Raw genomic sequence first — 15,589 nt, forward strand, 5'->3', positions numbered from 1 at the left:
GGCCTCCGCCAGGCACATTTCCTCCGCAGCGGCTCTGGGTCGGCATGGAAAGACTCTGTGGCGAAGGTGGCTCACGGCTCCGTCCGTGAGGTTTACAGCGCCCGCAACAGTGAATTGACGCATGATCCGATTAGTCGACTAATCGAAAAAATAATCGGTGATTAGTCGACTATCAAAATAATCGTTTGTGGCAGCCCTAATCAACCCCACGACTATTCCACAATAAAAGGGTCTATGCTATCACTTTAAACTTCCATTTCATGACACCCCAGGTGATGCAGACACACCTGGCAATCCAGGTAATGTGAAAGAAAACGTGATTCACCAGACCAGGCCACCACCTTTCATTGCTACATGTTCCACTTCCAATGCTCACGTGCCCATTATTAGAGCTCTTGCAGTGAACAGGTGTGTTTGCGATAAAACTGCGATGCACTGAGTGTTCTGACACGTTTCTACAGCAGCTCATCTGTTGGATCGGACCACACAGGTCAGCCTTAGTCGTGGCCATCCATGACCCTGTTGCGGGTTCACCACTTTCCCCTCCTTGGACCACTTAGGTAAGAACACCCCACAAGAGCTGCAGTTTTGGAGATCTGACCAAGTCATCTAGCCATCACAGTTTGGCCCTTGTCAACATTTTGATAGAGGTGAAGCCCATGGTTGATAGAGGTACATCTTTAATCAGTAAGCAACAACTTGAACACCTAGAAAGTACACAGAGCTTTTCTCTCCATCCACATCTTTGTCCATTTACTGTTCACACTACATAACAATAAAATGTCTTTGAAAAAGAGCTGATGCATCTCAAGAGACATCCTTGCAATTTTCTCAAATATAGATTTTAGCCTGCACTGTTCGGCCCGGGCTGTTAGACTCCACGGCTATTCTACCTTTTTGTGACAACTACTCAGTATTAATGGGCAATATCATGCCACTGGGCAGCCGCGAGAATAAAAAGCTTGTCTCTCTTGCATTGTTTGTCCGTTCACCACTCGCGCAACAATCACATCGACTGAGAAATCAATACAATCCTCCAGAGAGACGATATAAGACTGAGGTCCTGCCATCTCTCTGTCCTTACTTGTGCAGACCAGGCTGTAGGTGATTGTGACAAGGTAACGTCATCCTCTCAGGATCATATGAGGGGTGATTAATGCCACACAGAGAGAAGAACAGAGGGGGAGTTGATCATTTGAGCTGCTAAATTTAACAATATATTAAATGGGGCTACATGCAGGATGAACCAGACGGCCCAAATCTGAGGCTCTGCCCTTTTTTCTTCAGCACGTTTTGAAGCTTTAAAAGTTAGACACAGCTTACAGTAGTTATTCTTCACACACTTGAACACACTCTTTGTGTAAAGTGTTGAATGAATGAATAAGTAAGTTATCTTGTTACCTAGTTGACCTCACAGGAAATAGGCTGTTCAGAAAGCAAACCTGCCATTGGCTGTTCCCATTTTCAAAATACCCATCGCTATGAGAAACAACGAAGTCTGAGCGAGTTAACCTACATGCTGAGATGGCAAGATACTGGCAGCCAATGCTTCTCGACAATGCTCGTAATTCTAAAAGCACCGCAGCGCATCCCTCTGTGGTTGATCTATTTCTTGGAAAGAGGTTTTTGTTCCAGCTTAATTCGATAGTGTAGCTGTAGATGGACATGGATGGGGCGCACGCTCTGCCAGGTGAGCCACTGAAGCGGCTGGTCTGATTTTGATGGATGCCGTGACCCGGCCGCTTCAAGCAGCATAGAGCAGATCGAAGTAAGGTACAGAAATGACAAAGAGAGCCCAGTCAATTTTCAAAATAAAACGCCCTTAGTGTACTCCCTGCTTGTAAAAACAGTCGAAAGGGAAACTATTTAACCACACAGTTTACTTATCAAGGGTAGAAGCACATAAACCAAGGAAAAAATCTGAGCAAATTAACAAAGTCTAGCAGGAAAAAAACACTTTGCTTCTGGAACAGCTAGGGTCGGATAAGCATCCGTGTGGAGAAGACCCATGTGAGGAGACCAAAACAGCGTCACAGAGCCGTACCGTGGAATTTATGGGTAACTCTAATGATACAAACATAAACAAGATTGCAGCCGTTATAATTTTAGCCATTGTAATGCCAGGACTTGCCTCTCCTTGTGCAAACGTGCAACCAAAACAAGTTCCAACTGCATTCTGGACTTAGCACCACCTAACACGATTGTGATTGTTTCAAAGAAATACAAACGTACAGACAGAGTGATGTTAAGACAGGTCTGATTATGCAACACTGCTAATTGTTTGGCTGTTTGACGATCCTCTTCCTGATCCATGAAGACTAAACGGAGAAACTGCAAGAGATAGACACTTATTAACAGAGTTTGGAACCTGGATCACCAGAATAAATCCGAGGTAATAAGTCTTGGTGTCGTTCTGGACAGGGACCAAGACCGCATTCTTCCACTTGATAATAAGTCTGCCAAAGCACAATCATTCCTAACAAAGCAGGATGCTGAGAGGTTGATTCAAATTCCTTAGAGAAAGGCCCCAGACAGGGTTCAAACCAGGAATCTTCCTGCTGCATCAAAATTAGAGACGTGGCATTGGCTACCGGTGCAAAATTTCAAATGCTGCCTTGACTGACTTTCTTTGAACGTTCAAAATAATGGCTACCAAAGCTCAAATGTGAGTTCTCATACAGATAGAAAATGAAGCATGGGGTTTGGTTACAATCAACTCGACTGAGAACGTCGCAGTCCTCTGCAAAAGTTTTTGCAGCCATGGTCAGGCCGTGTCTGGTGTTCCAACAAGAGAGGCGAGACATCAACCATGCAGCTACTGAATCCTGTTTGATTTAAACTGCATGACAGCAGCTGGGGCAGCCCATTTTAAGCCTGTGGGTGTGTGTGTGTGTGTGTGTGTGTCGTACCCTGAAGCGACAGTGAGCGAGGCAGTCACTCTGCTCCATTCACTCGGAGCAGGCAGCAGACATGAATCTGTTGTCTGGGCATTAAAATTACATGTTGTCATATTTAGAAAAGTGTTTTGAGCTCATATTTGAAGTGAACCATCTGTGCTCACGCACAGGCGTGTGCGCATGTGGTGTCGCCCTCTGGAGATTACAACCAGACACACACACAAAAAAAAGTCTGCTTTAGCAAATCCTAAATAATAAATCACTCAAAAGCGACCACAGGACACTGAGGTACTCCATCTTTGTTGTGCTGTGGCATTAATTACACCTCATACATTATGGAAAAAGAGCCATGTCACATTTAAAGGACTCCACTTGAACTACAACAAAGACTCTGATAGTGATAATTTACTGTTACTCAGTGAACCCGGTCAAAGTGGAGGTGAGATAACTGACATTATGGGTACACATGTATGTCACCAACCTGCCATTCACACAGCTTAGAGAGAACCACTGGCTCACACACATAATGTCAGTTTTGGACTTTGGACAACACAACAGCAGGCAGATAAGATTTAAACCCCTCAGTCAGAGTGGCAACATCACAAACTTACTTGAATCTTCCCTGACAGTGCTGGCACTGATCTCCCACCCATCCGTGGTCACACACGCAGGTCCCGTTGATGCACTTCCCTGAAAAACAGTTTTTATCGCAGGATTTGGACACAGAGGAGGCTTCCGTGTGAAGCACGAGATGAAGCATCACAAATATTCCCAGGTATGTTTTCAACACGTCCCGGGCGCTCCTTTTGGATGACTTCGTCCAGGCGCAAAGGTGGATCCCCCCAACATCACCCATGATGATTGACGCGGAGTCTGTTGTGTTTTTTTTTTGGTTTGTTTTTTTGTCACAGGAGCCAAAGCGTCACCTTTACGCCGTGAGATCTGTTCTCATCAGCAGCGGTGTCAGTAGGCTCAGGTAGCCTACCTGTGACGCCTGTGGAGAGGGCGCAGGAAAACAGTAATTACGCACCGTCAGAACATGCCGAGCGGCGTGCGGGAGGAAAGCTGCGGGACAGGACAAAGACATGAAACTTTGATGACAACAGTTTGCTCCTTAGTAACACTACGCACACATTTCCACTGGAAACGATCCGCTCAGGACGACACAAAAAAACAAAACAAGGAAAAGCCACGTTAACGCGTTTGTGCGGTGCGTCCGCACAAGTCCACCGGATAACTTCCACAGTGGTCAAGGTTCCGATGTAAACACACGACCGTGACCAGATGATCCTGCCTCAACGTCAAAGACTGTAATCCCGGAGATGAAATTAAAAAAAAAAAAAGCACGGAGCTCGGATGACCGGCCCTCCTCGCTGGATGCGCTGTGCTCCAGACAAAGACGTGCTCTCTGCCCGGGTTTGTTATCAGAAGATGCGACAGTCGCAGCTCTTCTCTCTCTCTCTCTGTGTGTGTGTGCTCCGTCTGCTTTCGCTCTCAGGTCCTCACAGCTGGGTCTCTGACGGGGAAACTCCTGCACAAAGCCCTGAGCATGAGCAGTAGGTCCACACGGTTAAAGGGCCAGTTCCATTTAAAACGTCAATGGCATGCAGTGCAGAGACACTGTGCAGAGACAAAGCCTGTGACATTTGTCTGCAGCAGTGCGTTTTCCTGTTAGTGTTCAAGACGCACAATAGAAGAAGAAAGCCCCAAAGAAGGATTTATCATTATTATTATTATTTTTAATCAATATGCAGCCAGGGTGCATCAGGAGCTTGATCTAAGGTTTCCATACATAGATATACACACCATAACAATGTGTTGGGTGGGGAACAGGCTCTACATGAAAATATCAGCAAATAATTAAAAGAAAATTTCAATATTTTTGTCATGTACAGATATGCATTGTTGGTTGTTGGGTTATATGTACAGTGCATTCATGTCAAGTCTCTATTCGATCATGTAATTCAAGCCCAACATAATAACTTGTAGCAGACGGCTGTAGCTCAGGTGGTAAAGCGGTTTGTTTAGTAATGACAGGGTTGGTGGTTCCAGTTCCCTTTGGGTACCGTGCCATTGGTGTGTGTATGAGTGAACTTAGTGTCTTAGTGTCTTGGATTCCTGATGATGCTGTCTGCTATAGACAGCATAAAGAATGGATGGCCATCTTGGCAGTCCTGCATCAGCCGCCCCCCCTGGCTAATCTAAAAATTGGCGGTAGACCAGAGGCGGGTTGAATAATGCCAAAGTGCTCAAACAGACCACCTGTCAATCAAAGCGTCCACGCTCTTAATCCTGCATAACTTTAAGCCTTAATATAATGTGAACAGGTGAGTTGTACCAGGCTGTAAACATGTTTATTTCTATTTGAACATGGGGACTTATGGAGACTGACTCACTTCTGGAGCCAGCCTCAAGTGGACATTCGAGGAACTGCAGTTTTTGGCACTTCCACTTTGGCTTCACTTCACAGCTACGGAGGTTGCTGCTTGGTAACTACCTTAAATCACTGCAAGCATTATTGAAATGCCAAATCCAACATACATTAAAATTCACCATATGACAACAGGAACTAAAAACCATATTTTCAAAACAAATGTAGCTGCAATTGTTGCTTTATGTAAGATATAAGAACATGTGACGGTTTCACGAGGCTTGTATTACAGTGATGGTCTAAAGAATATGTTATGAACAGATAACCTTCACTTTCTTTTTGGAGATCAGTAAAGCCTTCTGCAAATAACGCTGTTTGTTTGGATTATTAATGGGGATTTGTTTGATTCAATTCTAAAAACAAAGCATGTCTCAAGACCGGTTTCGGGGTCTTGCACTTCAGCGAGCTTTATCCATGTCTCCGGATTAAAGGCCTTTCGACATCATCTTAAGTAACTCCTAAAATATTTTGGTAAATAACTATCTCATTATTTTTCTGGGAAACTCAAACACTCAATATTTACTTTTTCAAGGCTGGGTAACTATAACTGCAATGCCAAAAATCCAATTTTGTCACCCAGTCAACAGAAATATTTGTTGTCACACCCACTTCCAGAGTTGTTATGAGAAAGGCTATAACCACAGGGAATGATAGCTAATAAAACAAAATGTTAATTTGTACTAGATTGACTGAGTCAGTTTGGAGACCGCAGAACATATCAGCATTGGATAAATCCATTCGAGCGAGGTAAGGTACACTGTATTGTTCAAATATTATCTCATCGCCAGTCAGAAATAGTGAAGATATGGATGTCTGCGGCGGTGTCTAATGTGTTGCAGAGATCAATCACTGATCAGTGAACACAGACAATAATTACTTGAGTTGGGAAGTTGGGAAGATTTTCTTTAAATCAGGCACTTCACTTTCTGTTTGCCTGGATGCATTTGAGAGATATGACGGGAACATTAAAACCATACTGACACAGCAGAGGTTTTAATTCCCCAAACCGTCTTTCTGATTTATAACTTTATCTCATTCTCAAGGCTTTAAAGACATAAAGATATTCTTTGGAGCCAAGCGGTACTTTTGGAAAAAAAAAAAAACAAAGCCAAGATTTGCATCTGTGCTCCCAGAGGGCTCGCAAAAACATCCAGCGAGCCAGAAGACGATAATCCTCAAACCAAATGATAGACTCGACTCGGGCAAGTTATTACTCTGCTGCAGTGTGATGAAGAGAACCGCGAGGTTTCAGCTCGGGGTATTGATTGCAGAAGTTACATCTGAGCAGAGACCCGGTGTACTGCTAACACATTTTGATGACTTTGTTACCCAACAGTGCTCCAAATCCCAAAAGTTACCTCCTTTATCACTGTTGATGTTCTAAAACACAGCTGTGCACTTTCCAAACATCCTCCACTCATGTTAATACACTTTTAAACAAAAATGCATTTATTAGTTCAATTATTTTTGCTTACATGTGTGTTTTGGATAATGTTTCACTTATTTAAAGCTCCTCTAATCAATATTTTTATCTTAACAATGAATCAAAAGATGTTTTTGTCTGTTTACATGGTCATTGTGTCAGATTAGGTGATTATATTGAGTCATACATTCTTGCCGTGTCATGACTACATGTTTCTCGCTTCTCCTCTTTTTAATGACGTGCTTGATGAAGTACCTGACCTCCGTGAACAACAAAACAAAAGCCTGAAACACAAAGTGATGGTGACCCTTTCCCCTCGCAGCAACAATAATGTGGAGACGTGCAAGATGTGTCACCAGCCTTCATGTCACACCCTACACTCATTGGTATAAAACCTGCATATGCCAGGTTGGGCTAATATTGTGTAGTCTGACCCCAGCATGTAAAAGAGGTCATGGGCTCAGTACATGGGTTTGGTACTGGCAAAGTCCAGCAATAGTGTGCACTGGTAGGTGGAGCTCAGCAGGGCACACACTCCACCATCTCTCCACATTTGCATGTCCATAAGCCCTTGGTGTGTGTGTGTGTGTGTGTGTGTGTGTGTGTGTGTGTGTGTGTGTATCTTGGTCCAATCTATGTAAAACCTGGGTGAAATAAAATCCCCTCATTCTGGATTTGCCTTCATTGCCAACATAACATATAACATAACCAGACCTGAAACCAGAAGGTTAGAGATCAGGTCTGGTTCTCTGCACTGGCTACCTGTGAAGTCCAGAATATCATTTCTTATACAAAGCTCTTCACGGTCAGGCACCGTCATATCTTTACGAGCCCACTGAGAACACACAAGCTCCTCTTATATGACAGACCCCCCTCTCCACATTTAAGAGCAGTCTTAAGTTGTTCCTTTTGATAGAGCTAATAGATCGGGGCAGACTCAGGTCAGTCCTGAACCATCTCTTAGTTATGCTTCCAGCCGGGGGTGACTTATCATGATGCACTGAGCTCTTCCCTTCTTCTCTCCCTCTCCATCTGTACACACTGACGTCCCATAAATGTGTTAGTAAGTTAACCTTATCCCCAGAGTCTTTCTGCTTTCTCACCTGGCAGGTTTTCATGGATCGTGGCTACTTCTACATGTAGATCGGCGAGCTGCTGCTTGATGTCCACTGCAGATTTGATTATCATCATTACCTTACTTTCAGTCGCATCTCCATTAAAGTTTATAGTTATACTTATTTTTATTGCTGCTGTGCCCCTCTCTCTCTCTTTCTGTTGACTGTTGGTGCAGACAGCAAAATGCAGTGTGTGGTCTCACGTCAAAGTCACTTTCTCTGAGATAAAGTCGCTGATGATTTGGGTGGGAGATAAATGAATGTATCAGGAACGGCCACAGTGACTGCTGATGCTCGGTCTGTTCAGCAAAGCGTGGAGCAAAGGAAGATCCATCTTCATCAGCTAAAAACACGAATAAGACTGGTTTTATATTTCCAAGCCACATTAATCTACAATATTCAAATATCCACTTTTATACGAGAAGCCGTCCAAATCCATTTCCTGCTTTCCACACAGTTTTGAGTCACATTTAGCTTACCAAATCACTCTGGGTGATTCTTACTTAGATTCTATATTATCTGACTACAGCAGGTATTCTGGCAGCCAGCCACTTCTTCAGGAAACAGCTGGTTTATTGCAGACTCGCTTTTCCTTTATACACCCCTCCTGGGACACACAGCACTACCTCCTCTCTCTCCACGGCGCACCTTGCTGCTGCTGACATACACTTCTTTCTTTGCCCTAATTTCTCAGCTCTTTTTCTTTTTTTTTGCCAGCAACAAGACCATCTGCCTTGCCTCTAAATTAGGGAGAGTATTTATCAAATGTCTTGTGATGGGAATACTGATCCGGGTTCTGCTTCGCCTTGCAAGTCGGGATAAATGACAAGGTCAAGGATACGGAGATATGCACCCTTTCCACATCAATATTCATTAACTATGGGAGGGTTATGACGAGGAAAATTAATAGTTTGTAAGAGTTTTGTGTCACAAGTGTCAGGATAATAAGACACTGTGTCTTTTCTGTCATCTGTAACAAGACAGATTCATTTTTGGTGCTGTCTCTGACTGAATATGTGCGAATGAATGTAACTCCTGTCTACTTGTTCTTCATCCTTTCCTGTTTGAGACAGGCCTGATGCTGATACTCGCCCCTGTGCACAGATCTACTAGTTTAAAGCTCCGAGGGACAGCAAACAGATATTAAACCTCGCCGTTAGCCTGCGGGAAATTGGTTTGGCTTGTTGTTATTCCTTGCTGCTTGAGTTGAATTCTATTATGGATCGTTTTTTAACCTCCCCCCAAGGGCCAAAGTAAGAATATTGATTGGCTTACACAAAGAACCCACTGTGAGGAAAATGAAAAAAGAAAAAAAAAAACATAAAGCATATTGATTTTTGACAGTTTGTTTATAATTAAATAGTGGAATAACTAACTGAACCGGAGGGACGTGGGCGAATGAGGACTATGAGGATATGCAGAATACTGAGCAGGTATACGTGCAATGTCATCAGCATCTTTGTGTCCCTGCTCTGTATTAAGGTCTTTGGCTTCCAGCTGCGCGGTGTTTAATAGAACAGATGTGCCGTAAAACATGCATGTAGCCATTACGGCCATTTTACTGAGACACACACACACACACACACTAAAAACACACACACTAGATTTAAAGAGTAAGTGGAGGCTCAGAGGGGGGATTAAATGAGACTTGATGAAAGAGATTTGGGTTGATGTTTGGCGCACCCTGCTGGTTAATAGCTGCTAATACACTTTCATACAGAAAAGGCAACAACAAGAATAATAATAAATAATAAATAAATAAATATGGGTGAATATATAACCCCCAACAAATGTATTTCTATGACATCAGCACATAAAGACAACAAATCTGGATGAAAACCGTGACAATAAGAACTGATGGAGCTCACTGTCCTACAGGAGAAAGAGAGACATGAACCTAAACACTAAATCATCTTAATTAATGAATTGATTGGTCCAGAAAATGTTGACAGATCGTACCACAATCTTGTTTTGTGAGGTTCTTTGGCCACCAGAACGTAATCAGTTCATCCAAGCGAACATTGGTGGCCAATTCTTAAGAACAAACCGAAGGACGACCAGAAAACTTCTGAAATTTAATTGAGTAATAACATTTGTGGGGCAAACTGGTGATGCATAATGAGTAAATGTGAGGGAACAGATACATACAGAATATTTCTTGTTTGGAGTGATGTATTGCCGTCTCATTTTACCTTTATGTGGAGCAGAGAGGACAGCTTCTTCAGAATCGAGGCGGCGTTATGTCACGACAAGTGTGTTGGTGAATCCTTTATTCTCCTTGATCAAGCTTCAGTAAACCTTTCAGCTTAAGACATGTTAGAAGACTTTGTCTCAATAACGCAAATAAAAGCCAGCACGCGGTGAAATGTGTCACTTTTACACTTTATTGTTTAAAGTTGTTACAAAAAAGTGTTTGCTGGAAACATTCTTTGCTTTTCGCCTTTACAAGCACAAGTAGACTCCGGACAGGAGCTGATGATGATGAAGGAGGAGGAAGAAGAAGAAGAGCGTGGTGGGAGGAAGCGGGACAGACAGACGGTTTGACGTTAAACAGTACAGAGACGAGAGTGAAGCCCTTACTCACACACTTTATCCACAGAGAGAGACACGGCGCGAGGAGACAAAAACTGGGTGAGACAGAAAAACTTTAAATCCAGAATAGACTTCTTCTTTTTTTTTATATGAGGTATCCTCAGAAGACTTTAGCAGTGTGTGTGTGTGTGTGTGTGTGTGTGTGTGTGTGTGTGTGGATGTGACACAGGTCATTGTTTTTCTCCCTGAGGTGAGTTAGTGTGTGTGTCCGAGCACTGGGGTGATGAAAATAATCTGCGTATGGAGAACTTCACTGTGTGGACAGATGAACACACACAAACTGAAAACAGCATACATACGATCATGAACACATAAATTACAATCTCACACACACACACACACACACACCGATACCTGCAGGTGTACACTGATCAGTAAAGCTGCTTCACTGTTGGGAAGTTTCTACAGTCGGAGTGTGTGTCTCGTTCTAAACTGGACGGACCATGGTGGTGGTGGTGCTGCAGGATGTGTTGCGTGTACGCAGCAGGAGACTGACTGGGAGAATTTGTGCTTTCACATAATGTACAAAACATCAGGACTGTCTTCTCTTCACTTCACTTCAGTCTCAGTCTGTGTGGTATTTTAGAGGTTTTGCTTTTTCCATCTTAAAGTTTTTCATGGAAGGTAAATGTTTGGATTCCCATTTTTTTTCCGAGCACTTTAAAGTCTTCTGGCTCATTTCACCGTGTCTTCGTTTAGATTACTTTCAACATATCAAATCTCACATTTTTTTGTGCATCCAAGTAGTGACGTATGTTTCACTGTGACATTCATAATACTGATGTAATTCTTTGGAGATTTTGTGGCGAGTGTCGGGAAGGTTTGGTCACTTCTGGTTCAAAATCCTACGTACTTCATCGTTTGCTTGCCTGTTTTTTGTTTTTTAAAGGTCGCTGAAGGATTTTCTGACCTGAATGTTGTGACTATTTTCAATCAGTAAAACTCCAGGCCTTCTTTTGAACATCTTTTTAAAACCACATACGAATGTACCAAGCACTACCACAGATTCCACTTCTGTACAAACAGAACGGTTCTGAAGAAATCAAGTAGAGCTTGAAATTTAAGGTCCCACCACGTTAACTAACTACAGCTGAGTACATTTGTTGGTGGCAGCTGTCATTAGAGCTGCTAAAAATATGAAATAATTATTAAAGTTTGACTGAAATCATAGTCCAATGAGGTCTGGAGGATTGAGACTCGTCTCTGGTTTGTATCGGGTCGGTCACCTTCTCTCTACTTTCTCTCTCTCTCGTTTCTTGCCATCTTTCTAATGGCTTTCAAATAAAAAAAAATAGAAATAACAATAAACTAATAAAATCATATCTCTTGTAAATAAGTGCTCTTTTGTCTGACTGCATGGTTTGAGACCGCGTTAACTAGACGACAGCCATCGGTTTCTTTTTGTCGTTTGGCCACCTGACAGAATTCATGTGAAATTAAACTACAGCTCGTTAAGACACTGTTAATGTCACTCTTTAAAAATGGCAGCTGATTAAAAACAATCATTAACCCCTCGTGATCGTCACGAGGAAGCTTCTAGAAGAAATAAACATACAGTTCCTCATCATGGTTTTCAGCAGCCCTGATGTTTTGTACTCACTGATTCAGAAAGCACAAATGAATATGAAACCCTGATGAGTACACACACACACACACACACACACACACACACACACACCCACGAATAAATAATGCATGTGTTCGTGTGCATCAAACCTGAGTCAAACAGCTACACTTGTGTGTTTTTTTTTTCTCTCCTGTGTGTTCTGTCGCTTCGTGTATCAGACGGATGGGAGTCCACCTGCTCGCTCGTTATGGCTTTAACAAATCACGACTGCTCGTTTAAGATCCTGCGGCTTTTCAAAATAAAACACACGGAATGATCAGACGCACCATCACAAAGCGTCGTACAAACACTGGCTGGAGTGAAAGTTTCCGTTTCATTGAAGTATCTGTTGCTGTTAAAAAACAGTCAGCACGATGTTTTAATGGCAAAAGTTATTAATTAAATTCTCATTTCCAAGATTAATACTGATCAGAATACTGCATCTGGTAACAGCACTTTAATAACATCTGTATTCGAGGTCTTTTTCATTTTAGGAACACTAAGAAGTGTTTGACCAGGTCTGGTTAGAGTGTGTGTGTGTGTGTGTGTGTGTGTGTGTGTGTGTGTGTGCAGGCATGATGTCTGACATTAGCTACATAGCTGCGGTATCATGGCTGACCTCACTCACCCAGCAGAACCGTGTCACTCTGACTTTTTTTTAAAGGGATGGAGCAGTCGCTCAGGCTGTCTGACGCCTAAAAGGACTCAGTTTCCCATAATGCTCTAGGAGGTTTCCGTTTCCAAATCTATTGCTTTGAATGCGAAAAGGCCATGGCGACGCCTTGATGAGACTAAAACTGAAGGGTCGACACGCAGAGTGGGAGCACGCTGAGGGGGACGGGGTGTATAAATACGACAAACAGATCTGAGAGGTGAACATGGGGGACGGCAAAGACACAGAACGAAACCCTCAGAACACACCTAGAACTTTAAATCTGATTAACGATATACTGTATTTTCAAATGAAAATGCTAAATAGTATTGAAGTTAGACATAATCTGACAGATAAAGGATGAAGCGTCGGTTCCTGGGCCATAAATAAACATCTTTGTTTAAATTAGCTCTAAGAGATGTACACAGATGTAATATTGCAACAATCGACAGGAATAAAAACCGTATGTCTGCGCTACAGTATGTTAGTAACTTTGAAAAATACTGTTGTTGAAAGTTCTTTCCCGAGGAACAAACAAAAGGTTTACCCAGCAGTGTTCTTTGTTTGGTTTTTGTGTCTCTGGTTTCACGTGAAAATATAGAAATCTTTGTTGTCATTCATGAAAAAAGCAATACAAAGGTCACTTAAATATGAGAAAGAGACAAAAAGTCCAGAAAAAAGTTTATATTCGAACTGCAGAGAAAAGAAAACAAATCAGGGCAGTTCCCCCCCGTGTTCAATGCCAGGTCCAAACAAAAAAAACCTCCCGCTCTGCCTCGCCCCAAAGGATGCTGCGGAAGTTGCCCCTGCTAGTCGAGGGGTCCCTGGAAAATGAGTCTGACGTAGCCCTGCTCACCGGACAGCTGTTGGGCACAGAAAGGGCAGGCGGCGTGGAAGGTGTGTGTGCCGTGCGGCAGAGGGATCTGACTCCAGAAGGCCGCCGTCTTCTCTGAACAAACGTGGCCGCACGGGTTAAAGGCGTGAGTAGGCGGGGCGGCGTCCACGTAAAATCCTGCCTCGCAGCCCAACCACAGCGGCACGTACGGCCCTTTAGCTCGGCACATGGGGCACTCCCTGTGGCGGCCCTCCCGGCCCTCCCTCTCCTCGCGGTGGTTGCCCCAGTTGTGGTATCCGTGCACGTGGCCACACTGGAGGTAGACCCAGGGCTGCTTCTCGTCCGGCGTGTCCTTACGACGCATGGAGGGGAAGGCCAGCGTGTTGAAGCCCACGGGGCACTGAGGGCGGGCTGCGTTGATCTCCTGCCGCAGAGCCTCCAGGTGTTTGAGGGTGGGGGTGCGTGCCAGGCCTTCGGCGGTACGCCACAGCAAGGTCGCTCCACAGAGGTCGATAAGAGAGCCGTCGACCAGCTCCTGGCTCTCAGTTTCCACCTGGAACACAGAGAAGTTGTAGAGATGAGCTGCTGCAGACAACAGTTTCTCAACTTATTATGGTGCCAGATATTAGTACAAACAGGGCTGAAGCAGCTTGAGGATCATTTTAAAGGAACGGTACAAACAGGGCTGAAGCAGCTTGAGGATCATTTTAAAGGAACGTGATCTGAATTTCAGTAAAATTATTTGGAAAACTGGATACCTCTGTTGTTTTTCTTCACTGTATTTGAGTAAAATATATAGATTTCTCTGCATGATCTGTTCCCTCTACCGTACCAGGAATGACTGTCGGTTAGGAAAGTTGGTAAATGGTTGTATTTCCTATTTTCCTGTGCTAAACACTGTCACTGTTTTTAAGTCTTTGAATCTATTCTGAATTGTAAACTGCTCCATACTCTTCGGGCTAAACACGACCTCTGTTTCCTCAGTGGAAGCTCCGGCCTTCGAGAACATACAACACAAAACCAGAAGAGACCGCTAACCTCTTGATGGTGTTTGACAAAAAGTCAGGAGATCACCAATGTTTGTACGATTCAAACCCAATGAGGGACCATGAAAGTCTGCACGAAATGTCAAAGCTCTCCATCTACAGCGATAGCTGTCGAGTCATTTCCTCAACTGACTCACTGAGCCACGCTGCCTGGAGCTCTGCTGTTATCTGACAGATAATTATCAATGTATTCATGAAAAGTTCACAAAATGATTAAAGATGCCCATCAAAAGTCCAAAGTTCATTGTTCAAATGTCAACAAACCCAAAAATTATTTAAAGAAACAGATAAGAAAGGTGATTTTTCAAATATTTCCACTTGTTTTAGTTGTTCTGGATGGATTGACCACACCTCTCACCCAGTGCATGCTGAGCAGGATAAGCAGTTTAGAAAATGGATAGATGGATGTGTGATTGCTGCCTGCTTCAATCATGGGGCACTGAGGTTTGTAGTACTGATCTGAGCACAGTAGGTGGCAGTGTGGCTCTTTCATTACTCCCTCGGACAGCTGTGCGACGGGGGACTGACAGCTGGAGGCAAGATGACATGAGGAAATTGAAAGAACAACAATGACGGAGGGGGGTTTAGGTTTAGGGTTGAGTCGCGGTCAGACGAGAGACAGTGGGAAATTCCACGTTTAGATAACCAGAGGGGAACAGGGCGGAGGGGAAAAACAAGAGGATGGATGTGGGGAAGAAAGCAAGAAAACATAAACTATTTTTAAAAAGTGATACACAGATGAGGGGAGGAGCAGCTCCCAGGGTCTCTGATGAGATCACTCGTACAGATGCTGATGTTGAGGTCAGTGCGTTGACTCAAAAGGCAGCACAACGCTGCCACGGCGTGACACCTCCCCGTCCCGGTGACAGTTTTTAACCTTTATTTACCCCCGGGGGAAGGTTCACTGGGTGCATGTACCACACACATTCACATGTGCCCAGTTAAAAACCACAGCCTCTCTACCGCTTGGCCAACAAGCTGCTCGACTGGAA

The 15,589-nt window shown here is 43.6% G+C and overlaps 2 protein-coding genes and 1 long non-coding RNA gene across 19 annotated transcripts in view; 1 reads left to right on the forward strand and 2 right to left on the reverse strand.

Moving 5' to 3' along the window:
- Positions 1 to 4,746, reverse strand: part of atrnl1a (attractin-like 1a) — a 241,016-nt gene extending 236,270 nt beyond the window's left edge. For all 3 annotated transcript variants that reach the window (XM_019263833.2, XM_019263831.2, XM_027278322.1), the window contains exon 1: positions 3,509 to 4,746. In XM_019263833.2, coding sequence (XP_019119378.1) covers positions 3,509 to 3,753 — 245 coding nt within the window. In that variant the 5' untranslated portion in view covers positions 3,754 to 4,746. The remainder of the gene's footprint in view (positions 1 to 3,508) is intronic.
- A 5,490-nt stretch (positions 4,747 to 10,236) lies between these two features.
- Positions 10,237 to 11,888, forward strand: LOC113745687 (uncharacterized). Its single transcript, XR_003462327.1, has 2 exons — positions 10,237 to 10,882; positions 10,923 to 11,888. It is a non-coding gene; the product is annotated as an uncharacterized LOC113745687 (long non-coding RNA).
- LOC104930015 (E3 ubiquitin-protein ligase pellino homolog 1) overlaps positions 11,118 to 15,589 on the reverse strand; it is a 41,440-nt gene continuing 36,968 nt past the window's right edge. For all 15 annotated transcript variants that reach the window (XM_027278333.1, XM_027278329.1, XM_027278331.1 and 12 more), the window contains one exon: positions 11,118 to 14,104. In XM_027278333.1, coding sequence (XP_027134134.1) covers positions 13,526 to 14,104 — 579 coding nt within the window. In that variant the 3' untranslated portion in view covers positions 11,118 to 13,525. The remainder of the gene's footprint in view (positions 14,105 to 15,589) is intronic.

Source organism: Larimichthys crocea, chromosome III, assembly GCF_000972845.2.
Source record: "Larimichthys crocea isolate SSNF chromosome III, L_crocea_2.0, whole genome shotgun sequence".
Taxonomy (NCBI): domain Eukaryota; kingdom Metazoa; phylum Chordata; class Actinopteri; family Sciaenidae; genus Larimichthys; species Larimichthys crocea.